Source organism: Peromyscus eremicus, chromosome 4 (genome assembly GCF_949786415.1).
Source record: "Peromyscus eremicus chromosome 4, PerEre_H2_v1, whole genome shotgun sequence".
NCBI lineage: Eukaryota > Metazoa > Chordata > Mammalia > Rodentia > Cricetidae > Peromyscus > Peromyscus eremicus.
Window position 1 is genome coordinate 138,686,255 of NC_081419.1, and position 24,586 is coordinate 138,710,840.

Here is a 24,586-nt window from a genome sequence, read left to right on the forward strand (position 1 = left end):
TACATATACCTATACACTTGTGAGAATTATTCAATAGGTTGAGTAGGTAAAAATCATCCCAGAGGAAATGGAACCCAGAAGGAAGGGGTGTAGTCTTACTGGGAGCCCAGGAAAGCGGGTTGCAGTGATTTCAGGACGCCAATCTAGCACAACCAGATTCGATTCATTTTAGGTGCAGGGCATGTGGGCAAGAGAACCTCTAAGCCACGCAAGCTAGGGCTGCAGACCCGAGCCGGCCCAGTTCTCTGCTTTTGCTCTTCTGGGCTCTGTACTAGGACTGGCTGCAAACAGGGATCCTTGCACATGACTTGGCTGGGCTCCTGGCTCCTAGCAGAAAGCTCAAGGCCAGAGTGTAAGCTGTGCTTTGTGCACAGTGCTGCTGTAGGCCGCTGCCAGCTGGCATCCCGCAAGCATTAGTTCATTCAACGCTTCCTAAGACCTACAATGGTACCCATCGCAGCCCAAGGTCTTGGCTTCATTCAGCCCTCAAGGCCTGTGTTGCATGCACTTTCTATGCCTTCTGAAAGCGCCTGTCCTCACCCCCTTCCGACAGTGGCAAGAGGAAGTATCTATTTTCATCACTGCCCTCATTCAAGCCTCCCAGCTACCAAGGCTGCTGATGGGAGCAACAGCTTAAAACACCAGCTGGAAGGCTGGGCACCGAGTACAGGCAGCACACCAGGTCCAGAACATGTCTTCTTTGAAAGGCACAAGTACTCGAGCTGTTCCCTGGCTGTGTCCCTGGCAGGGAAAAGAGGGAGGAGGGGATCTTGGGGGTGTACAGTATGCCTTTCCACGTTGTACCCAGCAGGGCTGAGCAGGAAACACGCTGTCCTGGTACCACAATCTGTGAGCATCCTTCGCCAGCAGGTGTGAGTAGTCTGTGCATGACACAGCGGGATAGATGAGGAGGGGAGAGGAAGGGCTCCCAGAAGGTGGCTGGGAGCCCTCCAGAAGCTCCCAGGCACAACGGAATGAAGGTGTCAGGTGACTCCCTACCCTTAGGGCAGGGAGCAAGCGCAGAGGAGCAGGTGTTTATAGGAAGCAGTCTACATGAAAGAGTATTTATTGAAAACACGGTCACTGACAGGAAGCTCCTGGCTGCTCTCTGGTTACAGTCGTAGCTCATGACTGCGAGCATTACATTTTTACTCTCAACTTTATCTTCCCTTAAACATTCTATCCTAGAATAGGATGATCTTATATAAATATATATACACGTCTGTATAAGTATGGCCTATAGTAAAGAAAATATATAGTACACTCTTCATTGGGTAGTACCACCATGCCAGGCCACCAGTACTGAACACCACCATGTTAGCATGCGTCCAAGGAGAGAGGCTGTGTGTATGCTTCAAGTGCTACAGCACCAGAGAAGGCCCATGGCACAGCTGTGGCCCTAGCCGCTTCTTGAAATCATGGCTAATGGCAGAAACCACAGCGCCAGGAAGGAAAGACGGGGAAGGCGACCTGCCCCGAGCCGGGAGCCAGAGGGAAGCACACAGCAGGGCCTGTCACTAAGGGCATGGGAGCTGTCTTCCTCAGCAAGGAAAAGGTGGAAATGGAGGAGAGCTGGGGGCCTCAACCTGACTTTCCCTGCAGTGTTCCTGGAGCCTAAGAGAGCAGGACTCAGGCTGGAGGCCTCTGCCTGGCCAGGATGAGACCCAGTGCTTAGGGAAGAGATTGCTACCTGTCCTGATTCCTACATGGGCAAGAGAGATGGATACCTCTAGAGACAGAGATGTAAGGGCCGACCCCGAGGCAGCAGCATCTTGGCACAGGATGAGGCTGGAATGAGCCCTCAGAGACCTATTAAGCAAAAGCACTCGGCCTGTCCTTGCCTGGGCCACCTGAAGACAGTCACTCCAAGGCTCTCACGATTCCCGGGACTCCAGTCCCCATGGGCAGCCTTTCCAGCATCTGCTCTAGCCCACATGAGTTCTCCAGAAAACCAGAATAGGCTCGGGAGGGGATGGCCGTCAGTAAGTCCAGTTCCAGATGCAGACTCAGGGTGGGAGGCAAGAGCATCTTGAGTTCACTCCTCCAGGCCCGACCCCAGGCTCTGTGGTGCTGAGGAGGGCGGCATGCCCTGACTTCGTGACTCCTAGTGAATGGGGACCAAGAGAAGCTCTGGGTCCCATTGGGTCTGAGGAGTAGTCACCACGATCACTATAGAGTCTGTACAAGTAGAAGGCAAGGCACAGGCTGCCAGTGTCTCTCCTGGGCCCCAGTCCCTTCTCGCTCATCCGTAGTGATAGACGAAGTCATAGCTGCTGGGCTCCTTGGGGACGGGTGGTGGTGCCTCGGGGATCTGGATGTTCTCCAAGTCCAGAAGCCGCAGCTTCATCTCCATGCTCAGCAGCGTGTCCAGGTCGCTCTTGGTTAGCTCACTGGACATGTCCTTCCCCAGGAGGGCGCTGAGTCCATCTATCCAGATGCAGTACTGTGGGCAAGTTGCAAATGTCACACAGTGGCCCCAAGGGCTGCAGTGGAACTCAGGGCAGTGCTGTTTGGTACCATTCAGAATATGCAAAGCTCACAGGAGACAACAGCAAGGACGGCTGGGGGACTGTCACTATCAACTATAGGATTCTAGGGGAGATTTATGTGAAAACTTTAAAAAATAATATAAAATGGAATTTACAGTGCAATTAAGGAATAGGAGAAGATGGAAACCAGTCCTGGCAGTGGCAAGAAACGGGAGCAGGAAACACACTCAATGAAAAGAGGAGGACGCAGACGGGACTCGGGAGTGCTATTTTGGTTTTTGTTTTTTTTTACCTTTTTAGAGCTTTATTGGGAGAGAGGGAGAGAGAGAGAGAGAGAGAGAGAGAGAGAGAGAGAGAGAGAGGGAGGGAGGGAGAGAAGGAGGGAAGGAGGGAGAGAAGGGACAGACGGAAGGAGAGAGCGGAAAGAGAAGTAGGGCTTTTTTTTTTTTAAAGTAAATTATGTTAAAATAATTTTTTTAAAGAAAAGTACAAAAGAAATTGATACAGCTTTCATGGTGGAACATGCTTATAACATCCAAGCACTTGGGAGATGAAAGCAGGAGGATCAGGGGTTCAAGGCTAGCCTCAGCTACACAGGAAGTCTGAGGCCATCTCCAGGCTATCTGAGACCCTGTCTCAGATAAACAAACAAACAACAATCAAGCCGCAGCTCTCAGAATGCAATGGTACAGCAGAGCTGTGCTCTGGAGTCTAATGCTGTTCCCTTTGGGCCTTGCTCACTCGGCTGTCATCCCAACAAAGCCCTGCTGGGCCCAGTACCTGCTCCTCCTGAAGCTGACCCCAAGTGCTCAACCACAGGCCCTTAGTTAACAATGAGTTAACGGAATTGGGCACTAACGTCTTCCTGGGCTACAGGTGAACTGGGGGTCCCTTGTTAGGGGGAGCAGACCCATCTAGCTCCACGCCTGATTGCATCCGCTCCATGGAACTGGGACTCAACTCGCCCGGGAAGTTGTGACTGCAAGATTACAAAGAGGAAACCCATCCCCATGCCAGGCCTAACCGTCTAATAACTGCCAGCTGCTCCTAAGGAGTACGGTAAAGGCTTGCCTTTAATCCCAGCCCTCCAGAAGCAGAGGAAGAAGGACCTCTGTGAGTTCAAGGCCAGCCTGGTCTACATATCACAAAAAAAGTGAAGTGGTGAGTCCAACCCAGTGGTAGAAGGCCCACACTTGGCGATCCATCGTGGCCACCTGCTTTCAGGGGGACAGTGCTGTGCTGGCCGCACCTCTTCTTTGACTGAAGAGCCACAATTAGGGTACTGCTGTTCAAGGCAGTGTGGCATAATGCTTACCTCATACTTATTAGGAGCGATGAAATTCAGTGTCTCATCAGGATCATACAGGATGGAGAAAGCCAATTCCAACACCTCCTACAGAGAAAGAGTTTGAGTGACTAGGGGCAATGACCAGTTAGGTCACTGAGGTCCCTGGGCATGCACCTAGGGGTGAGGTAACTGGCCTTACCTCACCCACTCCTTGGCACAGTCACACCTAAGAGGTGGTGGTAGTTTTTAAATCTGGAACTCAGTGTGGGGGCGCCTGCCTTGATCCCAGCAGGTGGGAAGTTGAGGATTTGAGATGAATCTGGGCTACATGGGAAGACCCACCCTCCTCAAAAAAGCAAACAAACAAACAAACAAAACTCGATTGCAGCAAGGTACTTTTAACATTCAGAACCTTGAATGCCAGGACCATAGACCACCCTATGTTTTTATCTCATCTCCCAAGATGACTGACTGGCTTCCTCTTTCTGTGGTGCTGGACTCTGCACAAAAAAGTCCTGAGAGTTAAACATCCCAAAAAAAAAACAAATTACTGACGAGCTGAGACAATCTGAGTACCAAGAAAATAACCTCCGTACAAAGAGTCACACGTGATCGACTTAAATCCATGAGCTGATAAGAACACTAAAAACACAAAATGGAGACATAAAAATTGGTCATCACTGTGTGGTACCAGGAAACAACTCACTGCTTTAAAAGCAGTTATATGAAAGGAGAGTCAGGTCACTCGTCAGCCTCTTCCATACACTGCCATGGGGAAGCCCACAGCAGAGAAAGCAGGTTTCTTCACTGAGAAGCGGTTCAGCTCGTTAGTAAACGGAATACTCCTAGTTTGCAAACCTTAGCTGTGGAGGAGCTAGTCTGCTGACATGACAGAGCACCACCCAGCCATTATGGGACTCGTGATAGGCCCCAATGCCATCTAGGATACGGCCATGCCAGGGCAGTCAAACCCGAACCAAATCAAACCTCTAGGTCCCTGTGCCAATTTACAGATTGGGGACAGAAGCAAAGCACAGAGACAGTCAGCAAAACCTGGACTCTGGGAAATGACCACATAAGCAACACGGTCTATTAAACTAATAAACTGCAAAGATGGGAAGAAGATGGAGGGAATGCATGAATGAAGGACTTAGAGATGTGCACACCGCAGCAAGCAGACCCACCAGAACTGATTTAAAACTGGGCACAATGCGTGCATGTGTACACATGACAGTCACAGGACAGCGGGTGGGCACTTCAAGGCGAATGGAATACTTGATATTAAGTAATTGCTTTTTATCTTCTGCTAGGTATGATATGTGACTCTGTGGTTGTGTCCTTTAGAGCACACAGTAGATACTCATGAATGAAGTGGGGTCTTCCAGAGTCAGAAGGAGAAGTGGGTGGCAGAATTTGCCAGGGTTGCTGAGGCTGTGCCTTGAGATCTATTTATTTTTATAGTATTCAAAGCCCTTGATATGGAGTGTATAGGAATAATCTACAGTGGGAAGAGAGTTGCATGCACCTTAAACCTGTGTCTGCAGACATCATGGGCAGGTGCAGGGGCTCAGGACAGCCTCCCCACTCACCTTGTTCTGTTTCAGGGCACTCTTCTCTTTCATGTGGGGACAGTCTTTCCCAGTGACAATGGCCTTAATATCTGCAACAGGAACTGACAAAGAATGGGAATTAACATCTGGAAGCTGATGCTGCAAACTGGTTCAGCACTGGCCTCAGTGCTGGAAGGGAAGCCCCGGGCAGGTGCCAGGATGCAGTAGCTCCCAGGCTCAAGGGTCCTCCCAGCTCAGGGAGGTGTGCATGTGTGAACATGCCCTGCTCTTCGGTCTCTTCCTGTAGACCTGGCGGTGTCAAAGCTCACAGATGCTACTTGGGCTCACCTCCGTCAAGTGGAGCCTTGGGCACCCCTCTCCACTTCTCTTTCCAACAGTGGCGGTGGCAAAGAGCCCAAAGCAAAGGGCACTGCGGCTAACAGTGAGGCCGCCACCTGCCAGACAGTGCCCCGTGGAAATGTATGCACGTCTCACACAGTCCTCCGTGGGTAGAAGTCTGCATTAATCCCACTGTACAGTATAGTAGTGCGGATTAACTCGCAACACCTAGCATTAGCACTAACCAGGGGCTAGGCCAGGGTTTTCATTTAGACTCCGCAGCTTTAGAGCCTCTGTGCTCCCCACCGCCTTTCAATGGAGGCCTGTCCTGCTCTTCATGACCTACACACAGCCACATGTGGGATCTCAGTAACTCTCCCAACCCTGAGGTGGGCCAGGGAGAGGATCTTTAGCATGCCTGAGACCAAACACTGGGTTTGAGAAGCTAGGACTAGCTCTCAGGGGACCACTGAGTATGGGTGTCACAACACACCGACAGAGACATCCACCTACTTTTCTCCTGCAGGGACTCAAACGTCACCTCCCCTTGAGGGTTGTCATCCAAGTCACCATAATGCAGGACCTTGTGGTTCAGTGCCAAGCGGCAATGCCAGAACCGCTCTGGAACACAAGGGTGGCAAACAGGTGAGGCATGGGCAGTGCTGGGCAAAGGGACACCGGCAGAGCCACCCTGGCAAGCATCTCAGGCAGGCTCCCAAGGCCCCAGCTGCCCCCTTACCTTGCCGCCGACGATTCCCGATTTTTCGGAAGCTGCTGCCCTCACACAGCCGGTTCAGGCGCTGTTGCTTGATCAGCTCCAGGATCTCGGGCTGGATTTTCTCCCGAAGCTCCCTGTGGCACACACACCCAAGTCAGCAGAGACCACGGATGGCGGTGCTCTCGAGGCCAGTAGCAGGCTGCCTCCCTCACGGGCTCTCCCGGTTGACACTTACACAATTGGTGGGGACTGGAAGTCATCCTGGCTCATCCTCTCAGACTGGCGCAAGCGCAGAATCTCTGAGTAGCTCAGGCTGCGAAGCTTGCTCTTGAACTGGTCCAAAGAGTTGGGTTTAGAGGGCAGGGCCCGGGTGATCTGTTCTCGGACGACTTGCATAACCTGGGCAAAGAAGGTAGCCACAGGCCACTCTGAAAATGGACAGGCCCACTAGAGACCAAGGCTCTCCCTCACCCTGTGTAGAGTTCCTGATTCCTAATGGACACCTTCTCAGGTGGTGACCCGGGTCACGTGACTGATGGTGACAGGAGCTTCATTTTTCACACATTTCAAGTAGACATGGTGGTAGGAAATGGGTTCTGATCTCATTCTTTTTTTTTTTTTTCCTGGTTTTGTTGAGACAGGGTTTCTCTGTGTAGCCCTGGCCTTCCTGGAACTCACTCTCTAGACCAGGCTGGCCTCGAACTCACAGAGATCTGCCTGCTTCTGCCTCCCCAGTGCTGGGATTAAAGGCATTCACCACCACCACCCGGCCTGATCTCAACTCTTGAATGCTCTTAAACCTATTCTTTCAGCAAGATTAAACATGCTTATGCCTCCATCCCTTGTCTCTACAGCGAGGAAGGCATCCTGCTGTCCACTGCCATGAAAGAGGAGACACTACACGGAAGGCAGGCCCAGTGCCCAGCAGACGGGGTGTCACAATGTGCCCAGTGCCCAGCAGACGGGGTGTCACAATGTGCCCGTCTCCCTAAAAGAACTGTTAGAGCAGAAAGCAGGATGCTTGCTTCCCATTGTATAGCAGCATAGTGAGGAACGAAAATCCTCAGGAGTAATGAATACGCGCGCGTGTGCACGCGCACACACACACACACACACACGCACACACAAGTCTTATAGGCACCTCTTTCTTTTTTACACTTTCTATGATTTTGTTGTTTTGTTTTATTTTCTTGAGATAGGGTCTTGCTCTGCAAACCAGGCTGACCTAGAATGCACGACCCACCAACCTCACAGGCATGCACCACCATGCCAGCTCCCTTCTAAAATTTCCACAATGAGATGGTCAGCCTCAAAACACTGGGCTCCTGGACTGTTGGCCTGTGAGGGCCTAGCACAGTGCTCCACACTGGGGCACTCAGAGCACTGAGGCCTGACAAGGACCATGGTGTTCACAGCATGCCAGCCTTCCTGCCTTGCTGACACCGGTTGTTCACGTAACTCATCTACCATACTGTAGCCGTGACAGGCACAGCTCTCCTGCTCAGCTATTCCCAACCCCTGTGGAGGACAGCGGCAGGTGTTAGCTTCCTCAGGCAAATGAAGGTCTTGGGCACCATGAGGAAGACGCCCGCTCAAGGTTACAAAGGGAGTCACAGCAGCTGAGTGAGGCCCAGGCTCCCCTTCAACCTCGTGACTCAGCACTGCCGGCCAAGCTGGTTTTCCAGCTCAGGGACTCCCCAGGCGCTGGCCGGCTGTCAGCGGCTGCTGCATGCCGGTCTTCTTCCGCCAGCCTCTGAGTGGCCGGCAGCGCTGACCTTGTTGAAGTCCTCGGCAGTCGCCCTCATCTCCTTCCAGGTCTTGTTCAGCAGCTGGATGCAGATCCCAAAGAGCTCTTCAAAGGCGCGGTCATGGGTGAAGAACATCGGATGGTAGTCATTGCGTCCTTCATTTGCTGTGGAGAGGAACACAAAGCGTGGCAGCTCTGTCCTCAGGCACACAGGGCAGACACCTAGATTCTCTGCACTCAAGTCCTGAGGACAAGGAAAACAGACCACAGACTACAGCCATCAGGGAGCAGGAAGGGCCGTCCCTCAAGGCCTTAGCTCTCCCCAGGGGTTTTCTCCCTTGGTCCCTCTCTACCCTGTTACAAGCTCAGCTAGCCCTTACACATAGTACTCGGGGGTGTCAGAGACACCTCAGATTACCTCAGATTACTAGCTCAGACAAAACGGCAGCCATGATCACCACAGACAGGAGCTCAGACAAAACGGCAGCCATGATCACCATGAACAGGTAAGATGGATGGTAAGCTCATGACCCCTGCCTAAGGCCCTCCAGTCCCCCTGACAGTCTGCTGCTGTCCATCATCTCTAGCTGGAGACCGGCTGGCAGAGCAGGAGAGGTGCAGACTTACGGAGCTCCCCGACCTGCAGGATCTCACAGAGCATCTTGGTGAGCTCAATGGCACTGCGGCCGAAAGGACACTCGTGCTTGTCCTCCCGGCTACTGTTCTCCAGCACAATCTATGAGCAGAGAAGAAAGAGGAGGTTGGGGGAGAGAAGCATGGGTGGGCACCAGGACTGCCAGGCGGCCCCTGCCTTTACCCGGATGTAGGTGTCCTGGTGGACTTTGGCCAGATACAGCATGTTGTCCAAAGCCAGCATTCCAGGAGGAGTCTGGGTGAAGTCCAAGGCTGGGTTGATATGGTTCTGGAGAAACCAGGAGACCAGGTGAGAAGATGGAATGTGTGGAACAGCCTGGGGCATCCCCGCCCTCCCTTTCTCTCGGCTCCACCCTAGAGCGTCCAGCTCCTGGAGCACAGACTAAGGCTGGTCATCATGTGCCCCAGCAGCAGGCAGGCCAGCACTGGGTAAGCACACATACAGCTAAAGCAATCTCACTCCCAGAGGAGTGGTGTTTAACTAGCAAACAGTCACTCTAGCTTTGTGAAGAGCAAGCTGTGCTGGGGAGCTGACTCACGCAGGCGGTGGGTACCACCCCTTCCTCTCCACTGTAGGACAGGGGAGGCGGTGGAAGCAGAGATGAGGAGGCACACCATTAAGGTGAGCACAGAGCACCAGAGCTAGACCTACTCCAGGCATGTGGTCCCTCTCCTCTCTGAGGCTGCTGGCTTCCTGGGCCTGTAACTAATGGATCCGGTTTGCATGCCCCAATGATATATGCCCACTGAATGCCCATGGCCAAGGCAAACTGAGCACACAGGCCCTCCCCTCTTTCTGTCTGCTCCTCCAGGGCTACCACTATGGGGGTGGGGGTGGGGGGGAGCTGCTAGGGCTGGCAGTAGGCCCCCTGACTTCCTGTCTGGGAGGCGTGCTCTGGGTACTTACAGTAAACCCCAGCATTTTATAGTCCTTGGTATACATGGCCTTGCGCTTTTCGGTCCCACTCCCAGGGACATTGCTAGGGTCAGACTCTGCGTCAAATGCAATCCTCCTCAGTTCAAATATAATGTCTCTCTGAGCCTGGAAGGTACAACAGTAGGCAGGTCAATTGCTAGCCGAAGGGAGCAAGGAAGAGAACAGGAGGGCATGTGCTCCCAAGTCAGGACAGAAGGACAGAAGAGGGCTTTGTCCCAAGTCCTCAGAGATGCAGCCCACACTAGCTCTGACGGGGCTGACAGACACTCCACACAGCGCTGCCCACACCGAGGGCGGAATGACCGCAGCCGTGCAGAAACAGCACACTGTACACCAGGCGGCCCAGCACCTGCCTGGTCATTGGGGTCCATCTTCGTCATCATCCTTTCTTCCAGGAGGTTAAAGGTCAGGACTTGAAGGACATACAGCTGATGGGCCATCTCCGTTTTGATTGGACGATTCCCTCGGATCACGTGCTAGAAAAAGCAAAGGACAGGAGTGGACTGTCTTTTTCCTAGAGAGCCACATCCATGCTGGGGGTCGGGGACAAGCACACTGGACAGGGATGACTTCCTCCTTGCCAGAGCCCGCGTGCTCTTGAGGGCTGGAGTGGCAGGGGCTGGACCAAGCCTGAGCAGATTCATGCAGGCAGGCCTTCCTCTCCACTCTGGGCAGGGGGGGCGGAATGAGGGTGAAGGCTCAATCTCAGACACCAGAGGTGGGGAGCACACCATCAAGGTGAGGACGGCCCACCAGACCTAGACCCACCCAGGCTTCACCTCACAGGCCTACAGCCAGGGCAACAGTGAGGGCGTGGAAAGGGCCACTGGTAGACAGCTTTACAACAAATCGCTTTAAACGGTACGGAGCCACCTATAAGGAAAGCCACTTGATTTCCCCATCCAACCGCAGGCCACCCTCCCACTCCTCTCTCCTCTGCACCCCATGTGTCCTGTATCCCCCAAATCATGGCCCTGCCCACCCTTTAGCTATCTGCTCTACTGCCCACTGGTGGCTCATCAGCTTCCTCTGACCTGACGCTCTCCTCTTTTCTCCCTGCCTGTCTTGGCTAATCAGCTCGGGTGTGGCACATGGGTCTCTCAGCCCCAGTCCTTACCCCCACAACACCCTGCTTTTCCTCCTTGCTCCCTGGACTTCTCAACCAATACCCCTGCCCCACATCCTGAATCGTGTCACTCTGGGTTCTTGTCCAGCTTCTGCCAGGTCCTGTGTCCTTCAGGTCTTACTCTAGAACCTCTCTGTACAGTGTAGCAGCCACTAGTCACTTGTGGGTGTTTGTGATTGTGGCTGAGTCACAGCAGCCACCCTCTAAGTGCTTGACAGATTCTCCATAGCTAGGGCCACCAGCACAGCACAGAGCACTACAGCAGCAGGGGACTTCCTGTGGTGGCCCACAGAGGCTCCCTAGTGAGACCTTACTCAAGGTCAGAGAATCTGCCCAGCAGGGCTACACGATGGGAGGATTTGGCCAGGAGCGTGTTTACCAGGTGTTTGCAAGGGTCTACACTTGGCTGTATGGTGTGCTTTGATCTTGCAAGAGGGAGGTCTTTTGCCTCTCCCCTTGGCATATTATAAAAAGCCCTTTTGAATAAAGCTCTGGAAGGCTGGGTATTGACCCAGGGCCCTCCTGAAGCTATCCTGTGTCTCTGTCTTTCTTATCATCTCTTTCTATCTTTCTACCTAATATTTCCTCATTCCTCTCTCCTCCACCCAAGAACCCTTCGACAGGTGGGGGCAGTCAGAGCTGATTTCCCACAGTCTCCTACAACTTCTACACAACCCTGCCCTAGCACTAACTCTGCAAAGCTCCCCTAACTCAACACCCTCCCACCCCCACCCCACCCCCATCCCCCGCCATCTGCTCTGACTCTAGACCAGGCTTTTGGACCTATGCAATACAAGCTGATGGACCTAGGCTCACATGGTTGGTGAACACTGGCCAGGTCTAAACTATGGTATGCAGTGTTTACAACACACCACACCCGGAAGCCTTGGTGTGAAGAGAGAAAGCTGGCATGTGTCACTGATGCCTCATGAACTGCCAGGAGCCACGTGGCTTCTTCAGGAGACAAGGCCTGAGAACAGCACAAACAGGTTCTCCTGGAGGCAAGGCCCGGGAGAATTTAACCAGTTTTTGGCAAGGCCGATGGATAGTTCACTGGGGCCAGGCACGACCCCAGGAGCATATGTGCTACCCGCTCTCCTTGCTCTCCTTATACAAACCATACTGCTGGCTGCCTCTAGTCTCACTTTCTTAGAGCTAGGGATGAAGTGGCTTTCATATAGGAAAAACATCCCTCTGATGACTCTCCTCTGGGTGAGCCAGAGGGGAAGTTGTTAAAAATATACGATGGACCTGATTCAGCTCCTAAAGCCTTTGATGTTTCAGGTGTGGCCATGAACTCAGGATTCTCAAGAACAGGATGTTGCCTTTCCATGGCACTTTGTGACCAGCCTGAAAGAGTCACAGTAGTTCATGACATTACACACTTGCCTAACTGTCCTGGAGAGAATGATTCTGACCACAGGAGACTAGGAGAAATGCAAACAGATAGATTTTATCAAGAGTTAATGGGAACAGTCTAGGAACAGGGAACAAAGCCGAATCATAGGACTCCACAGTGCCCTCCTTTCTAACAGCTGTGCCAACACCGTAGGAAGCTGAGGAAGGGGACATGAGAACAAGAAATAGGCAGTGCCATAAGAGTAAGCTTTAAGTCATGCAGTTCACAGGATGATAGGAGAAAACCTGGTATATCTCCCATAGACAGAGTAGTGCCGAATGAAGAATGAACTGATTCAGCCTTGGCTGATGAGTTAATTGTGAGAACTTAGATTTGACAAGAGGTAAACATTAACCACTAGAGGCAAACCTCTCTTTCATGTTGCATGATGCCGTAACTGCAAACGGTGCCAACGGGCACACTGCTCTACCTGTGGGTGTGCCCAGTTAGAAAACGTCCTTTGTTGCTTGCAACATTGCTCATGCTTCTAATATTACAGCTATGAATCAAGCAGGTAACGGTTACCGGTGGGAAAGTTGGGGGACGAGAGGGGAATGAGGTGAGGGAACAAACTGGCAATTGTTGTAATTACTATTAGAAACTTAAGGGAACAAATCTGATTGTAAAACTGTTCATGTAAATGGTATAAATAAAAATGGCCCAGGCTATCTGGGACCACGTGTTTGAAACAGGTGGTCAGAATTTTGTCATTGCAACTATCCGTCCCAGGTCATTGGACCCGTTAGGAGCAAGGCTCCCAGCAATGAATGTATCTATTGCATGCTGAAATTTTTTGGTATCATGTGTTAAATACACCAGACATTAAGCTCCATTTCTCCCATTCCCTTAACACTGCTGATGGAGCATCTCAAAGTCCACACCAGGCTTGAGTTCTATTTCCCCTAGCTGGGCCTATCCCAGGCCTCATCCTCAGCTGTAGACCTCAGGCGGTCTGCTTTTTCTACACCTCTGCTGCCCAGTCCAGACACCAAAACCACATACAGTGCGATGAATCCCACTGAAATCAAAGTCATCCATTCAGGCCCCTGGTCCTTCCAGGAAGCATCCTCTCAGGACAGAACTTCCAGAAGCAGAATGTGTGGAACCAGACCTGCCCGGCTGCCCTCAGAACAGAACTGGGATGCCTCCTGCCTTCCAACTCCTGCTGACACAGGCCCTCTCCATCTCTCCAGCATGCCTCTTACTAGCTGAAGCTTGGGTATCCTCTCAGCCCCCAAGGCCATGCCCTCCTCCTTTGCTCTCATAGCCAGGGGCTCTGCCACACAGCTTCTTGTCTCCTCTCCATCTCCTCTTCTACCTTGCCCCAAATTTCCTCCCCGACTGCTCCCTCTCCCTACCATCATATTGGACCCTGTATGTCCACCTCTATTCCTTCCTCCTCACATCTCTCCCTCATTCAGAAGACGGCTATGAAGAGAGGTGAACATCAATGTGCTCTTGGGTTTTGCTCACCTTTCTCAGGAAAGGGGAGGGAGGTGCTCTCCCAGCAATGGCCGCAGCTCTTTAGTGTCACTCAGAGTATGCTTCTCCACTGCCTAGCAAATCAGTTAAGTCCTGATGCTCAGCTGTCTACTCTGTGGGACTCTCTTCTGATCCATCAAGCTAAGCCTCAGCCATGGTAGATTTTCCCCAGAAGTGCCTCCCCACACCTGCACAAAGAGGGGGTACCTAGGCAGCTGTTCTGGTGTGCCCACAACAATGCACAGCAGCCTATGCACTCCCCACACTGTAGGGGCAGCGTTTCAAGCATTTGCTGGGAGAGGGGTTGCAGCGACCTGGGGACCCGGTCATGCAAGGTAAAGCCAGTGGACTCTGCAGGTTTGCTCAGAGCTCTCTTTTGGAGCTCTGTCAATACACACACACACACACACACACTGTCTCTTTCATGCACCCTGCCAGGCATGGTCTATACATTAGCTCCTTCAGTCCTCGCACCCAGCTGAGCAAATCAAAGCCCAGGGATTCGAGGTCAGCTGCTCAAGATCAAAGCAAACTGGAAAATGGCTAAAGCCCACCATTAGCACCAAATCTTTCATGCTTGACTCTGATGTTTCGTTTATTACCTTCATTGCTGTCTCTGGGTTTTCCTTTGTTTTTGACAACTAATACACTCTCTTCCTTTTAGCCCAGATCTTGGCTCCCACTTCCCATAGCCCACATCACCACCAGAGTAACCTCCGCAAGTGCCCAGCTCCTACAGCACGGTCTGTGGTGACCTAGAATCCAGCCGTACCTCCACCACCATCTTGAATCTCAGCCACGCTGGGGAGGGAGACTAAAGCCTGATCTGACCAGGTGCTCAGCAGAGATCTGCCCCTTGCTCCACCCCTGTACTGCTGGTCGCTGTGGTCTGGCTGGGTGTCTTGCCTGTGTGCCTGACATTTGCAGCTCCTTGAAAGGTTTCCTGACCCCTCCCCTGCATAGCAGATCTCACTGGCCCTGCCTTTTCCTGGCCATGGCTGTGCTGGACCCCACCTTTCCTACCAGAGCACAAGGGTGAGAGCAGGTCCACCCCTTCATCTGTCAGTGCCCTGTATGCTCCAGGTTTCTGAATTTCTAGGCTGTTGCTGGCTCTCCTTTTTTTGTGTTTACCAGTTTTGAAGTTGTAACAAACAGCAGAGATGGCGTTCACCTCTTCTCCCTGGAAGGGCTGCAATCTCTTGGGAGCAGTGGGAATATGTGGTGGTTTGAAAGAAAATGGACCCCAAAGGAAGCGGCACTATCGGGAGGTGTGGCTTTGATGGGGGAAGTGTGTCAGTGTGGAGGTGGGCTTTGAAGTCTCATCTATGCTCAAGCCACGCCCACTGAGACAGTCTACTTCCTGTTGCCTGCATATCAACACGTGCAGCCCTTCTCCAGCACCACGTCTGCCTGCACCCCACCATGCTCCCCGCCATAATAACAGAGTAAACTCTGAACTGTAAGACGCCACCTCAATTAAATGTTTTCCTTTATAGGAGGTACGGTGGTCAGAGTGTCTCTTCACAGCAATAGAATCCCTCACTGAACAGGATGGCTTCTCAGAGGCAGCTTGGCTCAGGAGTCCAAGAAAAAGCTCAGGTTTCAGAAGCACCAGCACTGTAACAGGGAATAACAGGAAGCCGGCTCTGTGCCCCCCACCCTCAATGGCAATAATCACAGCCCCTACTGGAATGGTGACAACTACCAGCAACAGTAACAAGCACTAACAAGGCAGTCCCTAGGAACTCACGTTCAGGATTATGGACCGAAGGTGCTTCTGCGCAAAGGCGTTGGCCATGTCCTAGGGAGGGAAATCAAGAGACGTACGGTAAGGCAGGTGTACCTCTGACTGCTGTCAGGGACCGTCTCCTCACAGCCTTGAATGCTCCTTTCGATTGAAAAGTGAAGAAATCCACGGACCATCACACTTATCTTACTCTAAAAATGTCCCTGCTTCTTTTCGTGAGTGCAAACGAACTCAGACAGTTTCCCTTCGAACGGGCACAGTAAGCTGCACATCTTCACAGGGGACTCTTGAGGACAAGACACACGTGAGACAAAGATGCTGGCGATGGACACTGCAGGTGGAGCACACAGCAGTACACGCACCGTTCCAGGCAGACGGCCACAGCTGAAGAACCCTGGGCTGCAGACTACTCGGAGACCAGGGCCTTGGCCCAGCACAAATGCCTGCTTCCTTGTGGCTGGTTTAGAGAGTGATATGTTGTGTGCCTTTGGGTAATCTTTCACGGTGGTCTCACCTTCCCCATCACATTTGGCTGGAACTTTGACAGTAACATTTTATTTATTAAGTATCCAGAAAATAAAGTACTCTAAGAGGTGAGTCCTCCACAGAGATTTTTAAGGGCCCATCGGCATCATTTTGACCATCTTTTAAAAAGACACAAAAGGGACTACAATGATTGTCATTCAAGCTCCTCCCAAGCTTGCTGGGGATCACTCTGCCATGACACTGTCACCCTGAGGAGCTGTTGAAACGTCACCTAAACAAAATGGTCCCATATGAGGATGCTTCTGATATTCTCACAGCTTTTCTCAATTTCTCAGTCTCTTCCTTCCAATGTCAGCATTATGTCTTAGTGATGTTAATTAGAGACTCCCTTCTAAACTGTTGCCTTGGTTACCTTTATGGATGTCTGTTAAGTCAGCGGGCCTGAGGGGGCTGCTGCTCTCCTGTGTGTTCCCTCCTGTTTCTAAGCCTCTGTCCACGTCCCCCATGTCTGGCCAGGAGCATCCAGGTTTACTGTGAGCCCCGAGCATAACCTGGCTAGCAGAGGACAGTGCCCAGAAGCTTCTCTGGTAGCCACAAGATGTCAGGTAAGACTATAGACACCTACCAGTAGACTTGACAAGCTTCTCCTTGGGGCTGGGGTGGGGAGCACACCCTCCTTCAGGTCATTCAGGGAGCCTTTCCAAAGCTCCCTCTACCCAAGAATAAGCATCAAAATTCTTTTTAATCTTAAAAAATTTGTGCATGGGAGTTTTGACTGTGTGTGTCCACGTGGGCAGTATCTGAGGAGGCTGGAAGAGGGTGTCAGATCCCCGGAACTAGAGTTAGAAACGATTGTGAACCTCCATGTGGGTGCTGGGAACTGAACCTGGGTCCTCTGCAGAGCCAGGCCATCTCGTCACTCAAACTCCCTTTTGTAAACTGTCTAAGCCTTCTTCTCATTATCTATCTAGGAAGAGTCCAGATTTACCCCCACTCTGGCTTTGGCAGCCAGGAGGTGACACATTCTTGGGATCACATGGAAGAAAGTCAGGCTGTTTCTGCATCTGATTCCAAGCTAATTCCAGACTCACACAAAGGTATCCTGAGGGAGTGTCTGGCCACTCTCCCAGAGCGGGCATCCTCAGTCCTCCTATGGCTCTCACCTACGGTGCCTTTCTAGCATTCCAGTAAACAGACATATGCCACCTTTCCAGGGCCTTGGTTCCCTGAGCAGCCAGTCTAGCCCACATGCTTCCTGTCCAGCTTTGACCTCCCCACCAGGAAGAGCCAGGCCCTCTGCGACAGCAGTGCTACTTACAGTGACGGGCAGGTCTAGAGGGTTAAGATGCTTGTCCTGCCAGCAGAAAAGCAAAAAGCACAGAGAAGCAGACAGGGTGAGCTTTCGGCTTATGGTTAACACAACAGGAAGGGAGATGGTCACAGAGCCACACCGTCTAGACAGACAGGACAGACAGACCCTCTAGTAAAGGAACTCCCGAGAGCCTGGTGCATGACCCCACTTGAACTTCATTTAGTGGGCCCATGATAGTGACAGAGAATTAGAAAGCCTTACTTCTGTACACTCTGCGCTTTCACCAGACATCTGGTACGTTAGGATTAGAAGGTGCTTAGAGCTTGTTTAATTCTGTCCTTTCATTTCACAAAAAGAGACACTCAGACTTGGAAGGCTGATACACATGCCTAGCCAGAGGAAGGACAAGCACTCTGCCCAGGTCCTCCTTAACCAGCTTCCAGGTCCCTCACTACAAAACAGGGGTCTCTTGTGACTAACGACATCACTGTGAGTGAGTGCTCAGGGCAGATGCTGTCACTCCCACAGTTACAGTGAGCAACTAAAGAGGAGACAAGGAAGAGCCTGTCATGACTGCATGCACCACACATGACGGAGGAAGGAGGCTGAGGATGGACAACTTGGTACTTAGTCCCAGTGGCAGTCAGAGGGTCTCCCCTTCCCTCTTCTTGGTCCTCGAACCCAGGGATTAGCAAACTAAGGCCCAGTGTGTGTGTTGTCTGTATAAACACTCTGACTGGAAGATATCTGTACCACTGTTTACCTCCTCTCTCAAGCTGCCTTTGGCTTCAAGAGCCGAGCTTGAAGGGTTGCCGTAAGAAGTAAAAAACACATTTACTTTCTGATGCTTCAGAGGAAACCCCTTCAGAACTCTGCTCTGATCCTGGAAGCATAAGCCCCCCACTCCAGTTCTTTCCTGGGGCTTCCTTAGCAAAAACCCCGAGCTCTGGCCAGGAAGGCTGGGAAGGAACTCCTGGGAGCACGGCTCTCTCTTTGACCTGAAGAGCTGGCACTGTGGTGTTCTCTTAGAAGAGCTCAGGAGAAAAGGTTAGACCTTAGCCAGGGACAGACCTGTCGCTTGTCTTCAGGGGCCTTCAGGAACAGCGCGTTAATCAGAGCGATGGCGTAGGTCTGGATCTCCTGGTTGGAGCTGTGTCAACAGAGACAGAGGCAGAAGGATCAGAGAACTGAAGAGCAAAAGGATGATGTTCACAGACAGCTTAAACACTCAGACTGTGATCAAACAATGACCTGGGGCTAAGTCAGGAAAGCATTTCGAGCAGGCACACACTTGACCCCGTGATTCACAGGAGGGATTTATCCAAGACAGTAATCAGAAAGCTATGCATGATTTATTGACAAGCTGTTACACTAGAGTCCTATTAAAAAGACAAGAATGTTAAGTAATCCAAATGCTCTTGCTGGGGGCTGTTTAATATGCGAGACTCCTAAGGGCCTCCTAAAAATCATGCTTTGGGGTGAAGATTATTAACTTGGGACTCAGGGATGGGCTTGGAGTATCTGTGAAGCCCAGATACGGTTCAGTGAGTATCTAGCTGACTGCATGTGACCTTCTCAAGGAGAGGAAAGCTCAGTTGGTACTGGTTTCCACAGGCATCTGGGATGCAGAACGGGGTTAGAAGTATCCTTGTAAAAGATCTTGATATGGGAAAATGTTCAAGATGTATTATTTAGTCAGAAAAAGAAGTAATAACATATCAGAGTGCATAGCAAGATCTCAATTTTGGCAAAAATATGCAAAGGAAAAGACTATAGAGACATTCAACTTAGTGTTTAGTAGTGGTTCTGTCTGGAGTGGGATGATGAGCAAATAATGTACTATTCATGTTTTTCCATATTTTCAAAGTTTTGACTACGAGTTTATCTTACTTTAAGTAAATAAAACAACCACAAGCATTTCCCCAGAATCTTATAATGCTGGCTTGGGGCTTCCATCTGCCACATTGTGGGTGCCTCCTGTGGCTTCCTCCAGAGGGCCAACAGCTTCCTGGTCAGGAAGGTCCCTTGCTGAGCATATGTACACTGGTGACAGTGTGGACTAAATATTCATGAGGAGGCCTAAGAAATGTCACAATTCTCTACTGTTCTCAGGGGGGCAGCTGAGGTCACCTCCAATTCAGAGAAGAGAGAGGAGTAAGGTCGCCAGGACCCAGAAATCCCTATCCAGAGTCTGTGGCTCCTTCCACCCTGGCTCTTCATGTATGAAAGCTGGGGTTGAGGAATCCTTTAGAAGTGACAAGGTGAAGCCAGGGGAGGTGGTACACACCTGTAATTGGAAGATGTAATTGGAGAGATGGAAGAGGATCATGAGTTCAGGGCCAGCCTGGACAGCATGAGACCTGCCCCTCCTCCCAAAACAGTGACAAGGTGAGATCAGTGTACAAAATCGTCACGTGCATCCTAGATTAATGGGGAAATGGGTTAGGGGCACTACTGGGTTGTGCTGGCCAGTTTTATGTCAACTTGACACAAGCAAAGGTCATCTAAGAGGGACCTCAATTGAGAATATGGGGATCTAAGCAAACCTGTGAATTATTTTCTTAGTTAGTGATTGATGTGGGAGGAGCCAGCCCATTGTTGGGGGGGCCATCTCTGGGGTGGTGTCCTGGGTTCTGTATAAAAGCAGGCTGAGCAAGCCAGGAGGAGCAAGCCAGGAGGAGCAAGCCAGTAAGCAGCAGCCCTCCAAGGCCTCTCCATCAGCTTGAGTTCCTGTCCTGACTTCTTTTAATGATGAACAGTGATGTGGAAGTGTAAGCCAAATAAACCCTCTACTCCCCAACCTGCTTTTGGTCACGGTGCTTATCACTGCAAGAGTGACCCCAATTAGGACAGAAATTGGTCCCAGGAGTGGAGTATTGCTGTGGCAGACTTGTCCATGTATTTCTGGGAGGACTGTGGAAGGATTTTAGAACTTTGGGCTAGAAAAACCATTGAGTGTTCAAAGCTTGGTGAGCTGTTCTATGGGAGCTTGGAAGATACGAATGTTGAGAAAAATGCAGAGGATGCCGGCCTGGCTTGTGAAATTTCAGAGGGAAGCTAAAACTCTACCACTCCATTTGTGTTAAGACTCTGATTCTGCTCAGCTGGAGCTGAAGAATCTGCTGTGATTAATAAGAGACCAGCACCACTGAAGTGTAACCTTTGCTTTATGTAACAAGGGACACTTGATGCTGGTCTGCTGGAGCTGATAAATTAGCAGTGATTAAGAAGAGACCAGCATCACTAAGGTGAAATCTTCTGGAAGTGATTCCTGAGAGCACAGAGAAGCTGTGTTCCAGAGGCGGCCAAGGTTGTACCTCATGCTGACAGCCAGACTTGGTACTGTGTAAGAGTCACCCAGGAGGTACTGGTTTTGAAGGCGTGAAGGAGTACTGGAGAGCAGCTGAGGCTTGGCACTGTGAGAGGCTGGCAGAGGCCATTGGTGAAGGTGCAGCTTCAGTGGCAGTTGAAGGCCCAGGACTGAGGGGGTCATGTGGAGAAGTTGAGGCTCGGCACCATGAAGAGAGCCCAGGAGAGGCTATTGGTGAAAGTACAACCCAGTTGCAGCAAGGAACCCCAGCATTTTGGAGATGCCAGCACCATGGGATGACCACCAAGAAGAGCAGCAGCAGTGGAGGGGAGCAGCTGGAGCCTAGAGGACAAGCTGTGTGCTGCAGGGAGTGGAGCCAGGAACTGACCCAAGCCCCTCAGAAGAGATCATGAGTTATTTACAGTTGAAGTTTGGTTTTGCTTTGTTCAGATTGTGAATGTGCCCTGGTTCTTCCCTCTTGAAGTAAGAAAGTATTTATTTTTGATTCTACAGGAGCTCAGTTGAGAGACTTTAAACTTAAAAAAAAAAAAAAAGATTTAAGAGTTTTTCAGAGACTTTGGATTTTAATAGAGACCATATTTTTAAAGAGACAACTTCTAAAGTGTTTGAATTTTGTAAGGCTGTGGGACTTCTTAAGTTTGTAAAGTGTTTTATATTGTGATGTCTTTATTAATGTGAGATCTTGGGGAAAGGAAAGGTTCTGGTTTCACAGTAATGATGTGTTTGTGTGTCAGGTTGACAAGAGGTCAGTTGTGCTAGCCAGTTTTATGTCAACTTGACACAGGCTAGAGTCATCTGAGCGGAGGAACCTCAACTGAGAAAATGCCTCCGTAAGATCAGGCTGTAGGCAAGCCTGTAGAGCATTTTCTTAATTAGTGATTGATGGGAGGGCCCAGCCCATTGTAGGTGGGGCCATTCCTGGGCTGGTGGTCCTGGGTGAAGCTGTATCTGCCTTGCATCTGGGAGACTATCCTAGATATATACATCCTCTGGGCCCCACAGAGGATCTAGGCCCGTTCCAATCAAGTCTAACAAGCAGGAAGAAGTGAGAATCAGTGTCAATCAACAGTGTTATCACCCTTCTTTGGGCAAGTTCGGCCCCTACAATCATGAACACTGGCTCACAGTGGTGCCTGTGTGTCACCTGGTTTATTACAGGTTAAATACGTGTCCTGGTAAAGTAAGCTTGTTTAAAAAAAGCAAACTAAAACCCTGACTTCGGGTTAGGTATTAATCTGGGCTGGCTAGCATGCTAGCTCTTAAACTTCTTTGATCCACATAGGTATGGAAGGTGGAGATGACGCACACATCCAGAGATGAGGAAGCTGAGGCCAAAAGACTCAAACAGGGAGTTCAAAGCCAAGCCCTGGCATGCCACAAAGCCTGGATCTGAGCTGGCATCCCAAACTCACATGGAGCCCACACTTTTGATGTTACCACCACACTGTTGCCACCATAGTAAATGACCACCCAACCACCCAAGCTCCTACTTAAATCAGGAAGGGCGTTCAAAAATGGCTGAGTTCTTGTTCCCAGGGAGCTCAGAACTTCCGACGGGCAACAGGTAATAAAATACAGCATTTTACACAAATATCGTTGTCATGGGTACAAACAAGACTATTAGTCCCACGGAAGAGGGCGTGTCTAAACCTGCCTGGCAGTTGGGGTCTGAACTATGAGAAGAATTCCCAGAGGAGGAGGAGGTGCTGAGGGAGTGTGCAGGGCTAGGCAGAACTGTAAGGCGGAGGAGGGCGGGGCCCTTACTCACACTTGCAGGTGGGAGATGAGCTGTCCCACGGTGATTTCCTCTGCTATCTTCTGATACAGGCTCTGGCTGTTTAATACCATGCTCTCTAGGATGGCCAGGGACCGCTGAAGGATGGACACATCGACCATCGGCTGGCTCACGTACCCTGCAATCTAGACCCAGGGAGAGACACACTGGATGGTTAAGCTTGGAAACCCCTGATGCTCTCTTCTCAGCATCCTGCCTCTCTGTGAGTAACAGGGGCCAGGCCGATCCTAACATCTGATTATGAGTGCCCTGGCCAATGGACCAGGATCCCTCAGCACAATGGACCAGGATCCCTCAGCATGGATGCCTCCATCTTAAGTGACAGTATCCATTCAATTGTGTTTCTTCAAAATGTTTAACAACTTAATCCTTTTCAAAATAAGGGTTTGGGGTTGGGGATTTAGCTCAGTGGTAGAGCACTTGCCTAGCAAGCACAAGGCCCTGGGTTCAGTCCTCAGCTCCAGAAAATAAAATAAAATAATAAAATAAAATAAAATATAAAATAAAATAAAATATAAAATAAAATAAAATAAGGGTTCAACCTGAGATGGACCTACTCTATTGCTTCTTGGGTCTTATCTTTACCTGCTCTTCCAATTCCCTACAGAGTTAGACATCAGACTTGGAAGAATCCTTTAGCTAAACCCCTCTTCCCAATTCCCTCCTTACAGCACAAGTTTCTAACATTGGGAAGTTCTCAATGGTTCAAGCCAAAGATGTGAACTGCTAGTCAACAGACAGCAGAGCATTCACTGGTTTTTATTCAGTGTTCTGAGCTGAGGCTGCCCCTTCTGGTAGCAGAAAAGAGGGCGGACTCGGAAGGGCAGACTGCTCCAGTTCATCTCATAACCCAAGCAGGCTACTTGGCAGATTCGTACAAAGGAAGCACATTTGCAAATGAGATGCAGTCTTCACTCAGAAGAGCCGAGGAAGCAGGTAGCTCAGAGCTGATGACTGGCTGGTTTGTGCCAGCCTCACTGACCACCAGCTCTACTCTGAGCCCTGCCCTTGGTGCAGGCCCTGAGAGAAGGCAAATTGTGAATTGAGATCTTTTCCTGGGCAAGTGACAAAGCCTCTCTTGAGACCAGGCTGTGGAAACTGAGCCACACCTCCCAGGGATGTGGTCAGGGGGCAAAAAAAGGAGCCACTACAAGCTGCTCAGGAGGCTGTTCAGCAGGCCAAGGGAAGTGAATTCATTTTTAATCTGGTGACATTTCCAACATATGATGGGTTTATCAAGTAAGAACCTACAGTAAATTGAGGAGCATCTGTTAGTGTAAACCATTCAGGAGTCCTGGGAAGATCATTGCTTAAGGATGAAAACTCCAGCCCCAGGGAATACGAAGCTGATTCCTGCCAGAGACTCCAGGCTGCAGCGCCTACTCCCCTTATGCCCAGAGAACTCACAGGGAGAGGGGAGACAAACGGAATGTTGGAGACCTCACCTGCTTAATAAAGGTGATGGAAACCATGTCCCAGGAGACAATGCCATGGTCCATGAGCTCTAAGAAGGCAGTCAGGGTGAATGCCAGCATCTCACTGTAGCTGAGACATGTGCGACACACACAAAATACAGAGATTCAGATCCAGGGAGCACAAGTGTGAAGGCAGCTATAAAAGGGACAGATCTCAGTGAACACCCATGGGAAATCTGTGGAAGCAGCGGCCAGTGCCTGCAGCGCCCCGCCAGCTGCAGGGCAGATGTGGCCCAGGTACCTACACTGGAAAGCGGCTGGGCTGCAGGCACCTAGGCTTGTCTTTGCCATCTTGCTTCATCTCTGGGTTAGTCTGTTAGCTACCTCTCAAAACAAAGACCTCTGTCAAACTGACGCTTGCCAGGGCACCAACGAGAGCTTATGTCTCATGTTACCCTTCAGGCCGAGAGGCACCAGGGCGAGGGAGACGGCCCAGGTGTGGAAGTGCCTTCGGTTTCTGTCCGAGCGGCTGCCATGCTTGTTTTGTCTTCCCCAACTCTAGCTAAGACTGAGTGAGTGTCACAGCATTAGTCTCACAGGGCCGTGGGAAGAGCAAGCTGATGAGGTCTGCTGTGCCCTTAGAATAACAAGGTGTAAGGATTAAACAGCTGCCTTTTGCCTCTCCTGACAGGTTTAATCATTCATGCAGTGGTGTGGTACTCTACAGTGTTTGCCAGCGGTAATAACGCTGCTCACAGAACAGAGTGTCAG

The 24,586-nt window shown here is 50.8% G+C and overlaps 1 protein-coding gene across 1 annotated transcript in view; it reads right to left on the minus strand.

Moving 5' to 3' along the window:
• Positions 1-1,050: 1,050 nt before the first annotated feature.
• Elmo2 (engulfment and cell motility 2) overlaps positions 1,051-24,586 on the minus strand; it is a 39,359-nt gene continuing 15,823 nt past the window's right edge. The window contains exons 7-21 of the mRNA XM_059261920.1: positions 23,846-23,945; positions 22,374-22,525; positions 18,346-18,424; positions 15,480-15,530; positions 10,076-10,198; positions 9,693-9,827; positions 8,949-9,053; positions 8,759-8,867; positions 8,160-8,296; positions 6,620-6,783; positions 6,406-6,518; positions 6,180-6,287; positions 5,367-5,449; positions 3,805-3,882; positions 1,051-2,443 (exon numbers count right to left, since the gene is read on the minus strand). Of these exons, the coding sequence (XP_059117903.1) occupies positions 2,243-2,443; positions 3,805-3,882; positions 5,367-5,449; positions 6,180-6,287; positions 6,406-6,518; positions 6,620-6,783; positions 8,160-8,296; positions 8,759-8,867; positions 8,949-9,053; positions 9,693-9,827; positions 10,076-10,198; positions 15,480-15,530; positions 18,346-18,424; positions 22,374-22,525; positions 23,846-23,945 (1,738 nt within the window). The 3' untranslated portion in view covers positions 1,051-2,242. The remainder of the gene's footprint in view (positions 2,444-3,804; positions 3,883-5,366; positions 5,450-6,179; positions 6,288-6,405; positions 6,519-6,619; positions 6,784-8,159; positions 8,297-8,758; positions 8,868-8,948; positions 9,054-9,692; positions 9,828-10,075; positions 10,199-15,479; positions 15,531-18,345; positions 18,425-22,373; positions 22,526-23,845; positions 23,946-24,586) is intronic.